Here is a 22,741-nt window from a genome sequence, read left to right as displayed (position 1 = left end):
CTGTAATCGTAACTCTCATAGGAATTTTGGAGGTTGCAAGAGGGAGCCGCCTTCAGACAGACAAGGTTTCCAGTCTTCTGGGAATCACCTTTAGGGGTCCCTAGAAATTACAATGTGGTGAACTTCATCCAAAAAACCATATGGTGACTGCATACCTTGTATGTTTTAAAATAGCAGAATAAGCAAAAATAGATCTGATTGCATTTCTTCTGTGTATTCCTGAAGGTATTTTCTACCTCAAAACTCCTGGGACATCATTACGTGTGCAGAATACAGCGGAGATGCTCCAGTTGTTACTTTAAGCAAAACTCAGCCTTGTTATTGCTGGGAATGTGGTGACTTGTGTTTTAGAGCATGCATTTTTATGTGATGGATGTGGTAGGCCTAGAAGACTATTCATTAGTGCTGTCAATAGTAGGATTTTCTTGGAGTCCGGAAACCTCATTCCTTGTGTCATCATGTGCCCTTTGTTTCTCTTTCAGGAACCTGGTGAGGAGCCTCTGTCACTGGACTTCCCTGAGATCGATCTGTCCCAGTTGGACACTGGTGATTTTGACTCTACCAGCTGCTTTAATGAGTTGCAGTGGTGTAACGATCACTCAGACAATGAGATCAGCCAGTACAGCACTGATGACTCTGAGCTCTTTCAGGTAACTACAGCCTTTGCATCCTACTGCATTTTACACAGATAATCTACTTGTGCTGATAAAGTGATTTTGATAGGCAAATCTCTGTTATTAGATAGTGGGACACAAAGGATACTAGGTGACATGATTAGATAGAAATGTATATGTACAGTGCTAAGCATACACATAACTAAGCTGAGTTCCTTTTCTTCTCTTTCTGCCTGAAAGAGTTAACATTTAGGTATGCAAGTGACAGTTTCTCTCATGTGGGTCTGACTATAGTTTAACCCTCACTGATAAGGAATTACAGCTAAAGAAAAGCTGAAAGCAGGAGATAGATAAGAAAGGTCAATCGTTCATATATTTTAGCTTCTAGGACACTGAAAAACTGTCAGGATATGAGACAGTACAAAATGAAAACACTTTTCTTAGCTGATACACAGAAAATAAAACTGCAAGATTTTAAAAGCAATTTTTAGGAGGAGTAGTAGTTTATTTATTTTCACCTCGGGTTTCATTTAATGTTAAATGTGATTTCGAAAGAATTAAGATTTACCATACAGGTTATATCTTTATTGATGCAAATAGTAAATAACTAATGCATTGTGGTTACTCTGTACAGTTCCATTATTTTTCTCTGATAGTTCTGTGTAAAATGCAGTACAGTACACATTATTCAGGATGCACATTATAGATCGAAGTTTTCAGATTAAGAAAGTCTTTAGTTCTCATATCTGAAACAAGACCACATTTTGGGCAAATGGATGAATACCAACATTTGTGGATCAAATCATACATCTGGTATGCCGGGTGTGTTGCAGCCTGCAAGTTAACCATCCTTATTACAGGTCAGTGAGTGGCACCATCACACCATGTATGTCAGTGCAGGCAGGACTGCATTATAAACTGCTGTGAAATAGCTCTAAAGGTAGCCATACACTGGTCGATTTGCCATCAGATTCGACCAACAGATAGATCCCTCTCTGATCGAATCTGATCAGAGAGGGATCGTATGGCTGACTTTACTGCAAACAGATTGTGAATCGATTTCAGCCTGAAACTGTTCACAATCTGTGGTGGTGGTGCTGCCGCCGGTCCCCAAGCATACATTACCTGCTCCGCCGGCGCGACTCCCCTGGTCTCTGCTGTCTTCTCCGCTCTCGTCTGGTCTCCGGGTCCGGCATGCTTCACTTCTTCATGTGTGGGGGAGGTTTAAACAGTAGAGCGCCCTCTACTGTTTAAACTTCCTGCCGGGACAGGAAGAAGTGAAGCATGCCGGAGACCAGAGCGGAGAAGAAGACAGCAGATACCAGGGGAGTCGCGCCGGCGGAGCAGGTAATGTATTGCAGCTGTATTACGTCGGGCACTCGAACGCCGCTAGCGACGCGCTCCCTACCCGCGGGCGATCGACGGTAATTTCCCGCAGGGAGCGATCGACGGGATCGATCTATTTCGGGACGAAATAGATCGAAATTTAGCGTGTACGATGTGACAGCAGATTCGATCCCAGTGATCGAATCTGCTGTCGATCGGCGGTGAATCGGCCTAGTGTATGGCCAGCTTTAGTCATTGAAGGATACCCGAGGTGACATGATGAGATAGACATGTGAATGTACAGTGCCAAGCACACTAATAACTATGCTGTGTTGCCTTTTTTTCTTTCTTTGCCTGAAAGGTTTAAAAATCAGGTATGTAAGTGGCAGTTTCTGTCTGAGTCAGGACTGGGTCAGACTACAGCATAACCCTCTCTGATGAGGAAATACATCCATAAAACACTTTCCTAGCAGAAAATGGCTTCTGAGAGCATAAAAGACATAAAGGGGATCAATAGTTCATAGATTGGAGCTCTGGCATGCTTCAAAGAATGTGTATCTCAACAGTTAAACAATAAAAACTTAAAGTAGATTTAAATATAAAATAAATTTGTGGGATATCTAAACAAAAGTCATTTCTAGGAGGAGGATGGTAGATGCAATTGTTTATCGCATCAGTTAATTTTCACCTCGGGTGTCCTTTAAATCACACCTGATCTCAGATCACCGCAAGTGAAAAACTGGTAAGGCTATAGGTATGGCATTACATACCTCTCTGTGCTGGCTTCTTGGTAATATTCCACTGTAAGCTTTCATGCGTTCCTGTTAAAGAACCTGACATCTGCATTGTTGCAGTGGAGGAGGACATTAGGAAGGGTATGCATGGTCTTTCAATGTGTAGTAGTGCAGTGAGGAAGTACCGTAGGACTCACCAGACCTCACAGGACAGTTACAGAGGAAAATAACTTCATGAACTTTATGAAATTTGTCACTGGTGGCAACATCTTTAGTGCTGTCAGATGCATCTCTGCAGAGTGTTTTACTCCTGTGTTCCAAATCCAGTAAAAATGATACCTGGTGTCTGGAGAATTCCACATAGCTAAACAGCCTAGGCTGTGACATCACTGGGAGAGGAGTGCTACATACCAATGTACAACAGTATTTACGGTAGATGTAGGAAGTGTTTCTGATGCCGACACCAGGATAATTAATGTAAGACTGGGTATCCTAAATAATGTACTTTATTCTACTATTTGAATGTCAATACAGTGCCTCGTAAAGTAAGGCAACAGCTCATGCAGGTTTTTGCCTCTTAATCATTGAACTTCTGCTCCACTTTAATTAGCCCATAACTGCTTGCTCAGTGTACACAAAAGGTGGCAGAAGCACCAGTAGACCTAGCTGTGTGTCTGAAGCTAGATACAGATGGTCAAAAGTTGTCAAATGTGCAGACATGGACCAGCAGCCAGCAAGTGGCAGAAATTGACCTTATGAACAGGTGTGCTCTGCTCTGTGACTGTTTTTTTTTTACTATGGCAGACTGAGAGGGAATGAACAATGAGTCTGATGTTGTTCTGTCTCAGAGAAACAGTAACAATCATTTATTCCCTGAAGCAGACTTGAGCAAGGACATTGCAAGTTGCCTGTACAGACAGCAGATTGTTGCCCAGTCAGCCCTAAATGTTCCTTTGTGCAAATTTTATCTGATGTCTGTATCCTCTTACATTCTATTTGTATTCAAATTAACTTGTAACCATTTACGACTGCTGAATGCAGCACGATTCAGTTGTTGGTGTAGGGCGGAGAGGCGATGGAGTGGTGCGTGCGTGGTGGATGGGGGAATGGCGTAGACAATGCAAGCGGCAGTCGCGGGGCATGCGTTGATCCGCCGAGTGAATCGGTCTGGGTCGGCGGCCGCTGTACACACAACTGACGGTTCAGGAGGTCATTATTGTCCACCTTACACAGGTGTGCAGTAGAGCCTCAGGAGGATGTCTCCCAGTGTCCAGAGGAATTCCCTTCTTCCTTCTTTGATATTTCAAGCATCGCTGTTGGTCTTAGATTGTGATGGACAGTGGAAGTGGTTCATCTCATGTTACCTACGGTTCCACTTTGCCTTCATAGATCTTCTCCATAGTCTTGAACACTGAAATATTTAGGCCAGTAGTTTTTACTGTAGAATAATATTTCTTTGTGCCATTTTTCATCACATGCTGTTTCTCTGGGTCTGCTTCATCTTAGTGTATCAATCCCTTTGTCAGTGTTGTGAGCACACATTGTGTACATGTCACACATTGGAGGCTTCTATTCTGAGCATGCTTTCACTAAAAATAGTGCTGCAGATATTGCCATTCTGAGGTGTCCATATTTGTATCTGCTTATCTTACAATTGATTTTTTTTCCTCTTGTATCTTTACTAAGTTCAGTGTTTTTCAAATTGTCTTTCTACCTGGAGACAGTGGAGCTCATTTGTCAGCTGAGGAGGAGATTCTCTGAGGATCTGATGAGCACAGAGGACAGGATGTTTGAGAGTTGGTATTTAAACACCTCCGGTGTCTCAGACTGCCGCAAAGTCTATGAGAGGACTGAAGGGATTTGGAAGCTAGGTTACCGGCAGGTTATAGCAAACACAAGGGCAATGCCTGCTAATAGCTCAGATCATGGAAGAAATCGGAACCGGAGAATGAAAGCTCTCTCACTTCATGGTATAATCAATCCATTCCATCCCAGCGTCCCACTAAAGCTGGAGTCATCTCTAGTCCACGCATTCATTTGGGCACTGGGACACATAAATGGCAAAGAGTGCAGAAGTAAAAATAAAATCAAATACACGGCTTGTTTCACAGCAGCTCTAAGTGACACTTTCTGTTGATATAACACTATGCTGCCCGAACAAGTGCTGATGAAACTTGCACATATATTTTTCAATGTTGTTTGAGCATTTGTTTTTTCCACAAGAAGTGGTCTATAGACTGGTCTGTTACTGACAATTATTGAATGTTCCCTCAAAGGAATAGCAGAGGTAGATTATCATATGGCCTGTATAGAATGGGAATTAAATGCAAGTCTCCGCTCTTAAAGCACGCCTGAAGTGAGAGGGATATGGAGGCTGACATTTTTTTACTTTTAAACAATGCCTCTCCTGCTAGATACACACCATACAATTTTGTGTTAGATAGATGGTTTGAGAAAGAAAGAAAAGATAACAATTGAATATCGATCGGAAAATCAAATCTGAAAACGATTGGATGGAAAAGCGTCCCAAAAAACGCACTGTGTGTAGCCAGCATTAAAAATTGCCTGTTGCGCAAAAGGTGGATCAGCGCAACACCAGGCCGCCTCCGAATGGCCTCCATCAGAGATGCGCTGAGCCCCCCCCCCAGGAACTACAAACGCACCTTTGAAATTGCCTGGCTGTTAATGATCCTCTGCCTCTAATGCTGGGTACACACGATGCGTTTTTTTTTCAGTTGATTTTCCATCCGATCGATTTCCAATACGATTTTCGATGGATTTCCAATTTGATTCTGTTAACTTTTCTTATTTATTTCCATTCACTTCCATGAGAAATCGAACAGAAAAACAATCGAAAATAAGATCGGACATGTTGGAAATTATCTATCAAACCATCTGTCTAACACAAAATTGTATGGTGTGTGCCTAGCATAAGGGCCTGTATGCATTAGATGCACATTTGTGTGTATTTTCTGCACACAGATTTGCATAGTAATGTATTTCAATAGGCCTGATTCCACTGTATCCAGAAGTAGCATTCAGACAATCTGTACAGCAGTGCTACTACATTGTGAATGCTGCATGGTGATTTCATGAGCATTTCACCTTTGCATTTTGTGTATGTTAATGGAGGTGAAACACGGAAAAAAGTGATTACACATGCAAATTTGCTTGTAGTGGAAATGTACCCCAAGGTTCTTCCCAGAAGAAACCGCTCATTGATAACACAGCAGATGTAAAACCCCTTACGACCTGTACCCACTATGCAATTTTTCTGCCGATTTTTCCACCGAGTGATCATTTCTGCAATCTTGCCATGTAGGCACAGGCACGCAATTATGCAAATGAGGCTTAGTGACGAATGCAGATCAGTCATGGCAGATCTTTAAGATTCTTGACAATTCCCGCACAAAGTACCATGATCGCTTGAAGTCTCGATCTTGCCCGTTGCGTTTAGCCGCCGGCAGGAAGATGTATTTGCAACTACTTTGTAACACTTGTCGTCATGGCACGCCACTGGGATCCATCTTCCTGCCTCGTGAATTGAGTATTAAGTTTTATTTAAAGTAACCCTGAACTAAACTTAAGGTGCGTACACACGCCTGATTTATTCAAACGATGAGTCGTCAGACCCGCCCGCAGGGCGGCCGTGGTAGCGACAGTTTCCCTGTGTGTACAGTCTGTCGGCAGGCAGATAAGGCCGGTTTTGACTGATCTGCTCGGTGGATTGGTCAAAACCAGCCTTATCAGACTGCCGACAGACTGTACACACAGGGAAACTGTCGCTAGAACGGCCACCCCGCAGGCGGGTCTGAAGTCCCGTCGTTTGAACAAATCAGGCGTGTGTATGCCCCTATAGACAGTATAAAGTGAGCATGTGGTGATAAATGGCATGAGGTAATCAGAGGTTATCTACAGTCAGCTGTTCACTTTTTACTCTGACAAGGTTGGAAATGGACTATTTATGGCTGACATTCAGTCATTATGTAATCTGTCCATAAACTGGTGAAAGCCAAATGTCTGTAGATTTGCGGTCTAGAATCACCAATTTCACACATACGGTCTGAGTGAATTGTGTTTACATTGATCCTCTTTGGACATGGTCAGTGCTTTGTAATCCTGCCTTGTTTAGTCATCACATTTGTCAAATCAGTTTAGTCTTGGGACACAACCAAGTGTGATGTCTGTGCTCCAGTTCCAGCAATGGTTGTTAGGTTGGTGGTGGATTCCACTGGCGTGGATTAGCACCGTTATATATACACCATTAAAATGAAGGTCACTGCAAAACATTTTCCACTTTGAGTAGTTGGGGCCATCTTAGAATTTTTATCAGGCTTTTGCTGCAGCCTTCTCCAGGAGATTTCCCCCTCATGCTCTGTCCCTGTGAGGTGTCGGGAAGGAATACTGCATAGGAATAGGATGGCATTACATTCCATGTGGCCAGGATGAAATCAGGAAACCTTTAATTCCATCCTGTAATTTTGATGCATAATTTGTTGTGCAAGTATTCCCTCTCCTCTTCCCTGAACGCATCTCTCTTTCTGTATTTTGTTTTTGGGCAAGTCACAGGAATATATATCTAGACTCACCTGTAAACATTGTCTGTACAATTCTCTTTAGTCATCACCTTTGCCTCATAAATTATTAATTATTCCCCCTTTTGTTTTTGGAAATCATTTGTCTGCCGCAGTAAATTACATTGTGCTTCATTAAGCTTTGTGTAGTATTTAATACCTAGACAGCTCATGTTGACCCAGAACTGCATGGAAGGTATAAGGAGCTCAAAAAAAAAACCTCTTACTAAAAAACAATGCTTAACATAAATTTGCCTTCTTAAAGAGACCCCGAGGCATTTTTTTTAAATCTTAATAAGACACAGAGGCATGTCCTGCGCACAATAACATGCCTCTGTATGCTTCTGTACAGGCTCCAGGGCTCTGCTGTCCCCTCCTGTATAATAGTACCAGGCTAGCGACAAGCAGATTGTCACTACCTATTACCTGTATGTGTCATTCACCGCTGATCCATAACAAGTACAGTACTTCCTGGGTCGCAGCTTAGCTCCTGATTGAAAAGCTAGCGGCAGGGGGAGCCATGTAATGGATCAGCGGTGATTGACACATACAGGTAAACAGAAGGCTAGCAACAATCTGCTTGTCGCTAGCCTGGCGCTATTATTCAGGGAGGGACATCAGAGCCCTGGGGGGACTGGGACCGGTACAGAAGCATACAGAGGCACGTCATTGTGCACAGGACATGTCTTTGTGTCTTATTAAGATTTTTTTAAAACGCCTCAGGTTCTCTTTAAAAGAGAAGGAAATTCAGCTTTCAGTGAGCAAGAAAGGTCTCCCATGGTGCAATACTACCAAATATGTAAATCAAATATTTATGCTGCCGAAATCCAAACACACATCCAAAATCACTGGTATACAGCGTGCCTCTACCTGGATAGCTCAAGGTGACCCTGAACCACAAGGAAAGCATGTAAATTAGTCCTCTTTTACAGGACACTCACTATAAGCTTGAATTGCTTTTGATAACATAACTTGAGTAAAGGATGTACCTCTGTGTTAGAGGAAGGAAGGGAAAAATGCCAGAAACACAAGAATAACAATGCTACAGAAGCTCTGACTCTTCTACACTCTAAAGGTGGCCACTAATGGTCCAATTTCTAGTGAAAAATCGTTTGAGCGATCAGAAATTCTGATAGAAAGAAAAATCGTTCACTACACCATCAACAAACTAATCTTTGCTTCCTATCTATCACAACCAATCAAGAAAATCCATATTTTGGTTTGACAAAAATCCAATCGGACGACTATTTTTATAATCGTTCATAATTGATTGTGCCCATCAACTAACGTTATTTTCATCTAATCCGATCAGAATTTCTGATCGCTTGAACAATTTTTCGCTAGAAATTGGATCGTTAGTGGCCAGCTTAAAACCAACACATTACTGTAACCTATAACGTAGATCAGAAGTGAAGCAGTTGCCAAGTGCAATCAATCGGGTCTCAACTCATTTATACCTAACCAGTACGCTATTCTGAATGGGCATAGCCACGCTTTGTTTTTTTTTTTCTTTGCACCTGTTTTGACAAATTTGCATTATCATTTTCTAGGTTGTGTAGATTTGAGTTACATTGTCTAATTGCTGGACAGCAACATTACAAGAATTACTTTTTTGTAACACATTCTGTGAATCAACTGGGCCAATAACCATGACTCATTTACGGTTTTCTTTTTTTTAGATCATAGATGGTGACAATGAGGCCTTGCTGGCAGCCCTCACCCAGACACTGGATGATATACCAGAAGATGAGATCAGCTTATCAGCCTTCATATCCTCTGGAGATAGGGACTTCTGCCCTGCACCTGCCCTCTCGCCAAAACCCAGCCTCCTAGCTGAGTCCTCTAAGAGTCTAGAAACTGAAGATGAGCTGTCTATAGTAAGAACCACTTCCTACTGTTTAAACTGGAAATGGATGAGGCCCTGAATAGCCGCCTGCATGGGTATGATAGGCAACAAAGGTCTGAATTTTTTCATTTAAGGCTTTAAAAATATACAAAACTCATCCATATGCTGTGTGTAATATGTATTATCCGTATCCGAAGCAAAGATGTTTTCTTCCCCCTTTCTAAAAGACAGATCATAGCTTTTCCTGCAAGTCTCTTTATGGAGGGCCAGTGCCATCTCCATTCTGCTAAGGGCTACATTTCTGTTTAATCTATATTATAACATCATGATCGGCTTTTAAAATGTACCCGAGCTGAAGCTCAGGTCCAACATCACGTACTTACCTAAGAAGAGGGAAGCCTCTGGCTAAAAATCAGCGATCAGTGCTTTGCGGTAATCTGATCAGGGCCAGGCTACTCTACAAGCACTGGCGTACTGCACCTGTGCGAGTACACATGCTCCTGTGCAGTAAGCTGGAGCCAGTCGTACATGACCAGCTCTATGCAACTGTGCAGGTGCAGCCCTGCTCTCATGGCTGAAGCATGGCCGCATTTGTGCCAGAAGAGGAGCGCGGCCCTCATCAGCTGAAGGATCCGCGAACAGCAATGGATGACCAGAGGAGAGTGAGGAAAGCCTCATTAGGATACAGTGGCTTCCCTCTCAAGTATGTGTGTCTGAGCTCGGGGTCTCTTTAACTAGCGCCTAGTTCTTTTATTAGTAAAGCTTACAGAATTTATGAAGCATCTTTCTTCAAAGTAAGAGTGCAAAAATCAAATGTGGTACTTAATATTTCCAGCAAATTACATGCACTGCCAAAAATGTTTTCAAGGGAGTCGATATGATTTGTTTTTTCGTTTTTGATTTATATGATGTACTATTCTTAGGACAGACAGTTTACATCTGAATGACATATCTTGAAATAGCAAACTTTCCCCTTGATCACCATGATTGCCTTATCTTTGTGATCATGGGACTGAAGGATACCACTGATTGGTCTTTGATCACTTTTTGGGTGCTAAAGCTGTTGTCATGGCTATAAGGGTCTCAAAGTTGTTTTGTGGGATTTTTTTATACTGTGTATATATAGGGAAAATATTATATAACACAAATACAAATGTGGCATTTATCTAGATCTCCACTTGCTGGTTTTTTTTTTTTGCATTTACAAGTACTAGAAATGCCTCATTTTAATTCAGTGCAATAAAGATAAGATGTCTTCACAGAGATCCCTATGGATTAATGCATACATTCAACAAGTCTGAACTATCGGCTTTTTGTACTATTGTAGACTTCTTTTTTTGCAATAGCAAACTGACATTGTGTTCTCATAAAACACATGGAGATCCAAAAATAATAGTTATTTTATTTCTATTGTTTTTTTTTATTTTGTAATGCTAAACATAAACACGAATTTAAAAAAAAAAAGTACATGTTTATCAATACTATACATTCTCTTTAAAACATGAAATGGATGCATCAGTATTTTTTCTTTCAAATAAAGAAGCAGCTGTAGTTTCACAAGTGCTGCTTATGAACTAGTTGTGTCTTGCCTTTCATTCTGATTGTTATATGGTGCAAGCAGCGCAACATATTAGACACAAATTGACAAACCGTCTCAGAATACAAAATGTAACTGACTGCCACAATATAATGCTAACTGCATTAGAACAGTGGTAATTTTTAGTTTTTTCTTCTCAGTTGCAATCTCAATAACCTGAGCAGTGTCTCTAGACTTCAATAATCATCGTACCCATGTAGCTTGCCCTTCCATTTTTATTTTTTTTTTTTACTTTTTTTTTAAAAATTGGGAATTTAATTGTCTCAGTAAATTGAAGACTAGAAAAACTTGGGAACCACTGAATACAAATTTAGCTTTATTTTTCTGTACGACTTTGGTCAGATCAATCTAGCATGTAAATACTGTATATTCCTGCGTATAAGACTACTTTTTAACCCTTGAAAATCTTCTAAAAAGTTGGGGGTCGTCTTATACGCCGGGTGTCATTGATGCCGGGTGATACCCCCTATCCTGTTACCGCCTCTCAGATCTCGCTGCTGAGGACTGTAGTGAAGCTGCGCAGGCGCATATTTGTGAGTTCTGAGAGGCAGAGAGGGAGGTAAATAGGATACAAGGGTGGGCCAGAGGGGTGAAAGAGGCGTATTTTATGGGTACAGCGCGATCTATTCTTCCATACTGCTCTAATAAACAGGGAGACAGGGAGAGCTGACCAATCCACTTAGGGGAGAGGGAGAGTTCACCTATCCAACCAGTCAATTGACTATATAATGGGTACCACATACAGTACAGCACCAGTATATGATTTTTTTTTATTTGGTGTACGTTGGAAGAGGGGTAGTCTTATACGGTGAGTATATCACAAACTCCATATTTTAACTGAAAAAGTTGGGGGGTCGTCTTATACACCCAGTCGTCTTATATGCCGGAATATACGGTAATATGGTCAGATTTACTCTTATAAAGTGTCTCTTTTAACTTTATTACCCATAGGGGAAATCATATCTTATAAGTTATGTCACATACCATAACTTATGTTTTATTTCAACTATAATGACAAATAATTTATGAGATTAGCAGATAACAGCTAAGGTAAGACAAATCATATATGAAGGCCAATTAGGAGCGATCATTTGTGAGATTAACAGGCAAAACTTTCTCCTGAGTTTTTTGACACAAAATGTTTTTACACCTTAGTAATACTATATGTTTTAAGGTCCCAGCAAGCAAAACATTTTGTTACCTACTTTTTAGTATTTTTTCCTCAGGTATTTGAAAAATTATTTGGTAGACAAGTTGAAAAATAATCTATCTCCTAGGTGAAAACTCAGGAGAAAATGGATTGACTCAAGGCCAAGTTGAAATAATGAATGAGATAAATAGGTAGTAGATCTCACCCACTGGGGTCCTAATCCATTTCCTTTTGTTGCTGTGAGAATATCTGTGAATGCAGGTGCACTAACATCTACTGGAGTTCTCAGGGCCCATGCTTGGTACACACGATGCAATTATCGATTCTTTCCTACAGGTCCAATCTGATTTCTGATCGATTTTCCAATCAATTTTTCATTGACGTGAACAGAAAATCAATCAGAAATCAGATTAGACCTGTTGGGAATAATCGATCTGCCAGTAAATCTGTCAGAAAATTGCACTGTGTGTACCTAGCATTATGAAGATAGTGATTTTATCCATCTGTGCAAAAGTAAATGTAAGACTTGAGTCTTAGGATCCTTTACTTGTTTATTAATTTGTCTAATTATTCGGGTATCTGCTATAAAATGGTGAAATGGACATACTGTGCGTACAACAGGTTAACAGTTTTTAGCCAGATGTTGAGTTCAGTTTTGAAATAGGTTAATGTTAGGAGGAGAGGTTAGGTTTGGGCATTAGGAAGAGTTTTACTAAGGGGAGGGGTTATTAGGATCAGGTGTCTGGAAGGCGATAGCGTTAGAGAGGAGGTAAGGGATAAGGCCAGGCTGCCTCTGTCATGTTTTGTTTTCACCCAGGTGACTGCTGCAAACTTTTCTTACAGAAAATTGTTACTTAGCGTAGGCCACATATCCGGTCCACCAATGGTCTCCCGCCACAAAACAGTTTAGTAAATAAGACTATTTGTGTTTCTTCCTGAGATGGTGCAGTTGAATGAAGCAGTAATAAGAATCCTCTGAACTGATTGGGGCACTGATTTAGATTTGTGCTTTTATACATATGAGAACAACTAAGCCAGCACAATAGCATAGGAGCAGCATCTGAAGTGCAGGATTTTCTGCTATCATCAATGATCTCCTTTTATTAAAGGGCAAATTACAGTATATTTGTATTATGCTTCCTGACATGAACTGTTGATTTATTTACTGCAAAGCTGCTGAAGGCCCAAACACACTTGCAATAATAGTCATTTTTATATAGCCTATGAGGAAGAGGATCTGAAATGTTCACATTTTTGGGACAGAGTTGTTGGCTCTCATCCATATGAACATGCCCAGTCTTTTGTTAGGATTCGCCTGCACATTATGAACCATTGTTGGTGCCATGACCTGTCTTTTATACCATGCATGCGCAACACAGATTAAAATGACGGTCCTAAACTACTGTGTGCATGTGAATCTTAAAAGGTCCTTCATAAAAAAGAATGGATGACAATACGTTTATACAGACATCTGATCTGTATTGCAGGTGTTATAAGCTTTATTTTGCAGTAAATACTACCCTTCTGATTATGCTAATGTGCTGTCATTTCTTTTTTACATGGGCCATTGCCTACTTTATGTTTGTAAATTTGGATGATGTATATAGTTGGGTGACACCCTAACCGTTAATTACCATATATGCCTATACTATATATAACTGTTATAAGTCTAAGGGTGGCCATACACTGCTGATTTTTTTTAGTTCAAAACATTAATATAATCGATAAATGAATCGAATGGATCAAGAATCGAATTGTCATTTTGATGTAGAATCGATTCTTATTGGCCAATATTCGTTTGAATTCTTAAAATGAATCGATCCAGTATGCCAGGTTATTTCAGTCGATGAAACAAGAATTGAGAGCTTTTTATGGTGTATTTGGTCAAACTTTACTCAATCTGATTCATCCTGGTGCTTATTTTGGGATCGAAAATTGCCTCTGATTAAAGGTGGAAAAATGGAACAAAAATCGACCCTAGTGTATGGGCAAAAAAGTCAATTCATGTTCGATCGATTCATTTATTTTGAATCAATTCTTAGTATCGATAGATCAATCGATCGTCCTATTATCAACCAGTGTATGGCCAGCATTAAAATGTACTCCGTTAGTATGATACAAAAAAGCCTGGTCAATTGCCTAAACAGCATATTGCTAGCAAAGATACTCTAATATTTATGGCCTAGCTAAGCTCCTGGCTCCCCAGAGTGACCGCAATCCCAGTAGTCTCTTCATGTGTGGTTATTGGCTAGATTAATGTCAATACTGGAAACTGATGACCCCCTCTAGTGTCTAACACAGAGCAGAGTGAAAAATGACAAACTGCTCGGAATCTAATGGAAAAAACTCAAATTATCATCTACTCTTTCCAGCTGGGTAATAATGACATGATTTACATGGAAATTGGATAACTAACCTACTGTTTTTGTTTTTTTGTTTTTTTGAAAAATAAACTGACAACACAACCTGTTAATGAAGAGAGCAGAGGAAGAATAGCAGCCATCTGAGTTTCCCTGTTGCTTCGTCATCGCTTTTTACTTGGGCACAACAATATCTGTATGAGCGCCAAGTTACATTATGCATGTCACACGGACTCAAACAGGAAGACAATTAGATTTGCCAGCGGTGCATGCACTTGCGACACACTTGATACACAGACTGCCAGGCAGCAAGCAGCATCATTTATCAGAGTCTTCCAAATGACATGTATGCTTAATGGATGCTTTCTGCTCACTGCGGGGCCGCATCTGCTCCAGATCTAAGCAGTTGTTTGAACTCCAGTAATTGCCTGTTCTGGCAAGGAAAAAAAACTCTGCTATGCTCCAGGAAGTTACTTTATGCAAGGAATAATGAATGTCTGCTTGTTTTACAAATTTACTAATAACTTAGCTGCTCTTGATGTGAGATAGTAAACACCATTTGTAAAGGAGGGAGGGCCTTACTGATCAGCAGCGGTCGCCTCCGTCAAGATGATTCGGCTGCTAATGAAAATGTACATGAGTTGGAACACTTGCCATTTTTTACTATACAAATGTATGTTTCTAGTTATAGATGTTGTTGTTGCAGCTCATTTTTAAAACATGGGAGGGCGTGAGTGAGGACAACATTGCGCTCGGCTGAGTTGATCCAGCAGGGGAACCGCTCATTGGGGGCTGCTGTGCACATGCTAAATTCTCAGCAGAGACGGTCGTTATCTGCTGCACCAGACAAATTTAAGCTTGCATGTGTATGTAGCTTTAGGCAAGATTCCCTCAGAGGTTCTGTCTGCAGCTCGGCTCACACTACAATACAGAATGGGAGCTTTTTGCCTAGTTTGCCAGATCGCAGCAAAACACAAAAACGGACAGCTAGATGGATCCTATGTATTAATGGGATTCATTCACACTAATGAGTCACAGCAATGCAAAAATCCAACCTGCACACATTTTTCCATTCAGTAGATGTGTTTCCCTGGGATGGTAACACTTCTACTCCCGACTCAAACCGGATACAAGATACCATTGGAGCGGGCACTGCACTGTCTGCTCCAAACGGGCGGCGCAATGTGAACTAAACCTCTAATACTGATGTAGTCATTGCGCACTGCTCCTGCCCATGGTCTCTTATGCTAGGTACACGCAATGAGAGTATCTGTCAGATCAATTATTTCCAGCATGTCCGATCTGATTTCCGTTAGATTTTTCATGAAAGTGAACGAAAAATCGATCGGAAATCAGATGGAACCTGTTGGAAATAATCGACCTGGCAGCAAATCTGCCAGAAAATCTCATCGTGTGTACCTAGTAGGCCTGAACGATTTTAGGAAAAAATTGGATTGAAGGATTTCTGTCTGAAATTGCGATTTCGATTCATGATTTCCTTCAAATCAAGCTTTGTTCCCCCTCTGTGCCTGTTTGTTCTCCCTATGTCCCCTGTCTCTCTTTGTGCCCCCTTTGCCTCTTTATGCCTCTTTTGGGTCTCTCTCTTGCCCCCTTTGTGTCTCTGTGCCCGCTCTGTTTCTCCTGTGTCTCTCTGTGCCCCCTCTGTCTCTGTGCCTCCTCTGCCCCCCAAGCTGCATCAGTACTGGACATAGCTTCAAGCATGAGTCCAGCAATGCCCGTCTATCCACTTCGCCTCCTGCAGGCTCTAATGCACGGAATACTTCCTGTATATCATTTGACATACAGGAACCCAGAGTTTTGCCAAACACAAGACCCGGCAGACGGCGATAGAGGACGGACAGCGTTGGACTTGTACGGAAAGTATGTCCAATGCTGCGAGCCGCATGGGCCGGGACTTTGGGGAAGTTTGAAGCCACTTCTTCAAACTTCCCCCATTTGGAAATGTGATCGCGATAATTGCTGCTTTGACGATTGTGATCTTGGTGATCGCAATTTCGGTTTAAATTCGATTTACCTTTCAGGCCTAGTACCTAGCATTACACTTTTGCCAGGATTGCTTATGCAAAGAGCCAACCTATCGATCTATATTTGATCAATATTTTGATTGTAATATTGATCAAAAGTGCTGTTGTTTCTGTAGATTTTCATAAAACTTTATATTTATGTTGAATCCAATGTCTAATCTATTGAAAATCTCATCCACTGTATGAGGGGTATGATTAACTAAAGAAAGTTATTCTTAACATGTGCAGATTGCATACGTTAAGATTACCAGCATTTACGCAATTTATTTGGGGACTTAAAGAGAAACTCCGACCAAGAATTGAACTTTATCCCAATCAGTAGCTGATACCCCCTTTCCCATGAGAAATCTATCCCTTTTCACAAACAGACCATCAGGGGGCACTGTATGACTGATATTGTGGTGAAACCCCTCCCACAAGAAACTCTGAGGACCATGGTACTCCTGGCAGTTTCCTGTCTGTGAACCTTGTTGCATTGTGGGGAATAGCTGTTTACAGCTGTTTCCCACTGCCAAAAAAGCATGCAGCATCTACATCACCTGCCAACAGTAAAAATGTCACCATGTAATACATGTCAGAATGTAAATCAGGGATTTAAAAGATTTTACATTGGGCAAACATTGACTAAATCATTTATACATAATTATTGTAAAAATGAAGCACTTTTTTATTACATTATGTCACTGGAGTTCCTCTTCAAAGCGGAATATAACCCTGCATTTCAACTTTGCTCTAAAACATTATTTACAGCATATTATATGCAACCAGCATTTTTTTTTTACTAGACCAGCATTGGAAGGGTTAAACACACAGCTTTAAAGTTCCTGGAGAGAACTGCTGCCGCATCCGAGGCTTACATAGATACATTTCAGCAAAACAAAATGTAACAACTGTGGAATGACTCACTCTCTCTGGCTGTGCAGGAGTTGGAGGACAGCCAAAGAGTGTGTAACATTCACCACTCGCTACATTTTGTTTACTGAAATGTCTCTATCTAAACTTTGGCTGCTGGGAGCAGCTCTCTCCACAGACCTTTAGGGCTCGTTTCCACTATAGCGAATCCGCATGCGGGCACTGCATGCGGATTCGCATAGTCAATGTAAGTGGATGGGGCTGTTTCCACTTGTGCGGCGGCGGGAGCGTTTTTCGGTGCGGCAGAAATCTGCACGGCAGAGCCGTCAGATTTAGCGTGCGGGAGGAATGCGGGCGAATCGCCGCTAATGCATTTAATAGGGAAATCGCATGCAGCTTTGTCATGCGGATTTCCCCGCGATTTCGCGTGCGATTTCGCATGGTTTGCTATGGAGCTTTACTCAGGCAGAGACATGGTTAAATTCGCCTGGCTCCTTGCCATGCGAAATCGCGGGGAATCCGCATGCGGAAAAGCAGCCGCATGCGATTTCTTCTGCGGTGGAATCCAGGCGATTCCGCACCGCAACAGTGGAAACGAGCCCTAAGGGTTAAACTCTGTGTGTAACCCTTCCAATGCTGGTCTAGTAAAAAAAAAAAAAAAAAAAATGCTTGTTGCATATAATATGCTGTAAATAATGTTTTAGAGCAAAGTTAAAATGCAGGGTTATATTCCGCTTTAAGCCATGTAAGTGATGCATTTATATGGCACGTTGAACAGTATTTGCATAAGTCACTACATTCATTGCTGGTAAACCTAATATGCGCTATCTGCACATGTTTTTAGTGAATCAATCCTAGGCCTCTAAATGAGTCAGAACTGCATAATTCTCACTGATCAGTAATTACAGTACAATATCATCATAAAAACTCCTGTGTGACTGAGAAAGACATTTCCAAGTGCAGGGAGTACATACAAAGCTCAGGCATTTAAGATTTGTCTGTGTGGGAGCTAAATATAGAAAATAATTTATTTTTTTCCTTTTAAATAAGACTATGGAATTTCAGGAAAGTCTTTTTTAGGATTAATACTATAGCTAGAATTGTTAATCTCATCAGTTTACTTTAGATTTGTTTTAAGGGCATGTTCACACTATGAATGCTTTTGGATTTTTTTAAGTGCTTACGATTTTTAAAAGCGCTTGTGCAGTGATTTCTTATGTAAGTATGCTCACATGAGCGATGAGCTTTCTGTCCAATCACAGACGTGGCTCCTGCACCATTTTCTGAATGTTTGCACTTCAATGCAAGGTATTGGAAAATCGCTAAGCGCTTGGAAAAGCGATTTTGTGAGTGTTTAAAAAAAAAAAAACATTAAAAGGATTCAGTTCCAGTTCAAAGAGTTCACTTCCTGATTGACTATGAAAAAAAATCGCCACACAAAAGCACTTAATAAGATCGCTCAAAATTGCTGGCAAAAACGCTTTGCAAAGTGCTCAGCGATTGAGCTAGTGATTTATAATGTGAACTAGGCCTAGGGGCACACTTCCTAACGGTTTTGGGAACATTTATGTACAGATACAGAAACACAAGCCGAGAAATAGTATTCCACTGCTTACAAATGGTGACCACATCTGATCAGTCCACCAGCTTTGTTGATTTGCATGTTGCCAACGGGAACAGCGTTTTCAGTGTGTGGCTGTAGTGATTGGAGGGACATGGTGGGTCCCTGCAGAGTGCCTAGTCTTGGGTGGTCACTAATGATCCAATCTTTTTCATCCAATCTTACCATTTCTATGTGATATAAGGTAACTGCCTGAAGTATCCATTCAGTATATTCACTCAATTTACCCTTATACTACATAGATTTGGTAAGATTGGATGAAAATGATTGAATCATTAGTGGCCACCATAGGGGAGGGGGAAACTGTCATGCATTACCAAGGAGCTTGTGAGGCACCTGTAGCATGTGTTTTCTGAATGTGAAAAGAAAAAAAAATTCCCATTAGAAATCACATTTCACTTTGAAAATATGTGCAAAATGCCAGCTCATCCCCAACTACATATCTCAGCATAGATTTGTTTTCAGCAGCAGCTTGTATGCAGCACATCTCTTTTGTTTGCTCTCTAGTGGCAGCTGGAGCCTGTTGGTGTAACTTTGAGAAAAATGATACATTTGTAGCTGAGAATAGGAAAATCCAAGAATCTGATCACAGTGTATTACAAGTACTGCTAACTTAAGTAAACAGGTACCGCATGGTAATGTTACCATGTGTTCATCTCATTGCAGCATGATAGGCAATTAGAACCATGTCTATATTTGAATGATTACCGGTGGCTCATCTATTCATGTTCATATTATTATGCACATATTTCATTTTTAGGCATTTTGATTAAGTTACTTTTAAGGGACATATGGCATTTGGAGCTAGGGACAACATGACAGCTGAGGTGAAATGAAACCCTGATGTGTTGATTAAGTTATATGCAGGTTTACAGACCGAGAACATTGGGGCTGACTCACTGCACTTAACTCATTAATTATCTCTCATTAGATAGTGTTCCAAACAAAAAGAAAAAAAACCTCTCAAAATAAGTTTTTTTTCATTAACTTAAATTCAGTATTACTTTTTGCCTGTTGAATGCTTAAAGCGGACCGAAACCTAGAACTCCATCTCTAAGCTCTAAAAGATATGCAACAGGATAATAACATTTAAAGCAAAACATTTCTTTGTTACAGATAACACAACTGCAGTAAATCTGCAGTGTGTCTACGTCCTGGTTTTATGGGAGCACAGAAAGAGTTAACCTCCTGTGTTTACATATTAGCACATGACCTGGCACACCTGTGGCACAGAGCTGACAGCTCAAAGTACACTTGTGATTACTTGCTGATAAGAGAGGAATAGACAGGCTGTACTCTTAATACACACATGGTGAATTTCTCTCTGTTTTCCTGGTCTCGTGTTCAACAGTTAAAGGACAACCGAATTGAGAGGGATATGGAGGCTGCCATATTTATTTCCTTTTAAGTAATACCTTGAAGACCCCGAACAAGCATGCAGCAGATCATGTGTTTCTGACATCTATTTCAGATCTGACAAGATTATCTTTATGTTTGTTTCAGGAATGTGATTCAGACACTACTATAGCCAAATAGACCAGCAGGGCTGTCAGGCAACTGGTATTGTTTAAAAGGAAATAAATAACAATAACAATAATATTTATATAGCGCTTTTCTCCCTGGGGACTCAAAGCGCTGTGACCCTGCATTATGCAGTCTCAAAGGCTCGGGAAGAGAGGTGAGTTTTTAGCCTTTTTTTAAAGCTGTCCAGAGAAGGAGCCTCTCGTACTGATTGTGGAAGTGAGTTCCATAGAGTAGGGGCTGCGTAGGAAAAGGCCCGAGCACCAAATGTTAAGTGTATCCTGGGAATAACCAGCTTCATCTTGTTGGCAGAGCGGAGGGTGCGTGAAGGGGCATAAAGTTCCAATAGATCCGCTATGTATTTGGGTCCCATGCGGTGTAGAGCCTTGAATGTCAGCAGGCAGATCTTAAAATTGATTCTCCATTTTACTGGCAACCAGTGAAGAGTTTGCAGTACTGGGGTGATGTGTGAGCTGCGGGGGGCATTGGCTAGGAGTCTGGCTGCAGCATTCTGTACTAGCTGTAAGGGGCGCAGAGCCTTATCTGTAGATCCGATGAACAGGGCGTTGCAGTAGTCTAGGCGGGAGGATACAAATGCGTGAACCAGGGCAGGTAGGTCTTCAGCTGGGATAAGGTGTTTGATTTTCGCTATATTTCTTAGATGGAAGAAGGAAGACTTGACGACAGCTGATACCTGCTGTCTGAGTTTTAGATTTCCATCCAGGATCACCCCAAGGTTTCGCACAGAGTCTTTATACTGTACAGTATCTCCCCCAATTGCTAGTTTGAGGTGGTGAGCGTTTTGAACTTTATCCATCATGTGTGGACCACCTACCACCAACACCTCTGTTTTGTCAGAGTTCAGCCTCAGCCAGCTGGTGTTCATCCAATTTTGTAAATCCACTAGACACGCATTTATAGATGCTGATGGGTCTTGGGTGCCAGGCTTGAAGGACAGATACAGTTGTGTGTCATCTGCATAACAATGGTATCCTAGGCTATGGTAGCTTCAATATCCCTCTCAGTTCAGGTTTTGATTAATTATAGAGGAGTTATTTGAGAGATAGTCAGGGTGCTCATACATTGCTTGATTTTGCAGGCTGATCATCTTTACTATCTGCTTATTTTATTGAATCGGAGGCGAAGTGGTGCAGAAACCTATTTGCCAGATTGATAGATTTCTGGCCAAAATACATTGAAAGAATTAGTCGGGTATGGCATAAAATCTCGGTTGCAAGAGTTTGATTTCATGTACTGCAGTATTGGCATTAGATTTCCTGATGATACCCCCCCCCCCCCCAAGTGTATGTGTGTGCCCATGTGCAGTGTTAAAAGCACACCTGTTAGGCCGGTGTGAATCCTGGCCTACCCCGTGAGGTGGTAGTACTAGGACAATATCCAGTAGATTTCATACTGACATCACAGTGTGTGGGCAGGCAATAGATCCCTCTGACCAGATTTGATCAGAGAAGGATCTTTCTAATGTTCGCTTGGGTGGCAGATTGAATAATATATGGCCACCTTAAGCAGAGCTAATGCATGAGGTAAGGCAGATAAGGAGAGCTAATATGTGAGATATTACAGATGTGGGCTATTTCATGGGAAAGGGAAAAAAGGGAATTTCAAGGGAAAAAAATAAATTTGTCTGTATGGTAATTTGCAAATTATAAACACAGATATAGTCATCAATATCTTCTTCCCCAAAGTAGGCACTTGGTCAACAGAGTAATACATGCAGTGCCTAAGGTTTTTACTGTATCTGTTTTATTGTGTCCTTTTGGAATTATGTGGAATTGGCATGCTGCCATGAGATAACGACACGGTTTCCTGCCACATACAAAACTATTTACATTTCCCACTGGAAAGTGTGTACTTTTGTCCCAGATTTTATAACCTTATAATTTTTAAAGACCGTCCTTAAATAACTTCTTTTCTGAAGGTTGTGTTCTCTTTCTGAAATATAACTAACTAAATCTAGATTAGGATGGAAGGTCTTGGTTAGATAAACTGCTTGTTTGGAAAAGAGACAAACTTAAAGGCAACCTAATGAATAGTATAAATATTTGCAGGGGCAATATGAAGTTTGACAGTAAGCTTTTCATCCCTAGGCCTGTACCTATAAAACATTTCAGCACCTTCAAAAAGGGAAAAAAACACAATTAAACACACTCAAAATTAGTTATTTAACATCCTTCATTATTACTTTTCCCAACTTATTCGTAGTACGTTCTTGCTTATTGAGTACAGTCTGTATTGATAAGGGAAGATAATTAACGAGATAGGACAGATAAGGAGTATAAGGGTAAGCATATTCTACCTCTTGCTAGAGAATGGAGTTCTTCACAGGAATGGTGGTTAAAGTGTAGAATATATTACCATGGGAAGAAATGACAAATTTTTTATTTGCATTTAAACGGGGTTTGGGAAGCTTTCCTTAAGTCATCCACAGCTGCTATTTCTAAGTAAGGGACGGTGGTAATTTAATCCAGAGAACAGAAAAG

At 40.9% G+C, this 22,741-nt stretch overlaps 1 protein-coding gene across 2 annotated transcripts in view; it reads left to right on the top strand.

Moving 5' to 3' along the window:
* PPARGC1B (PPARG coactivator 1 beta) overlaps nt 1–22,741 on the top strand; it is a 190,542-nt gene that overhangs the window by 128,478 nt on the left and 39,323 nt on the right. For both annotated transcript variants that reach the window (XM_068272876.1, XM_068272875.1), the window contains exons 2-3: nt 483–650; nt 8,928–9,125. In XM_068272876.1, coding sequence (XP_068128977.1) covers nt 483–650; nt 8,928–9,125 — 366 coding nt within the window. The remainder of the gene's footprint in view (nt 1–482; nt 651–8,927; nt 9,126–22,741) is intronic.

The sequence above is a fragment of the Hyperolius riggenbachi genome, chromosome 3 (assembly GCF_040937935.1).
Source record: "Hyperolius riggenbachi isolate aHypRig1 chromosome 3, aHypRig1.pri, whole genome shotgun sequence".
In the NCBI taxonomy this organism is placed as follows: Eukaryota; Metazoa; Chordata; class Amphibia; order Anura; family Hyperoliidae; genus Hyperolius; species Hyperolius riggenbachi.
This window is presented reverse-complemented; position numbering and strand designations above follow the sequence as displayed.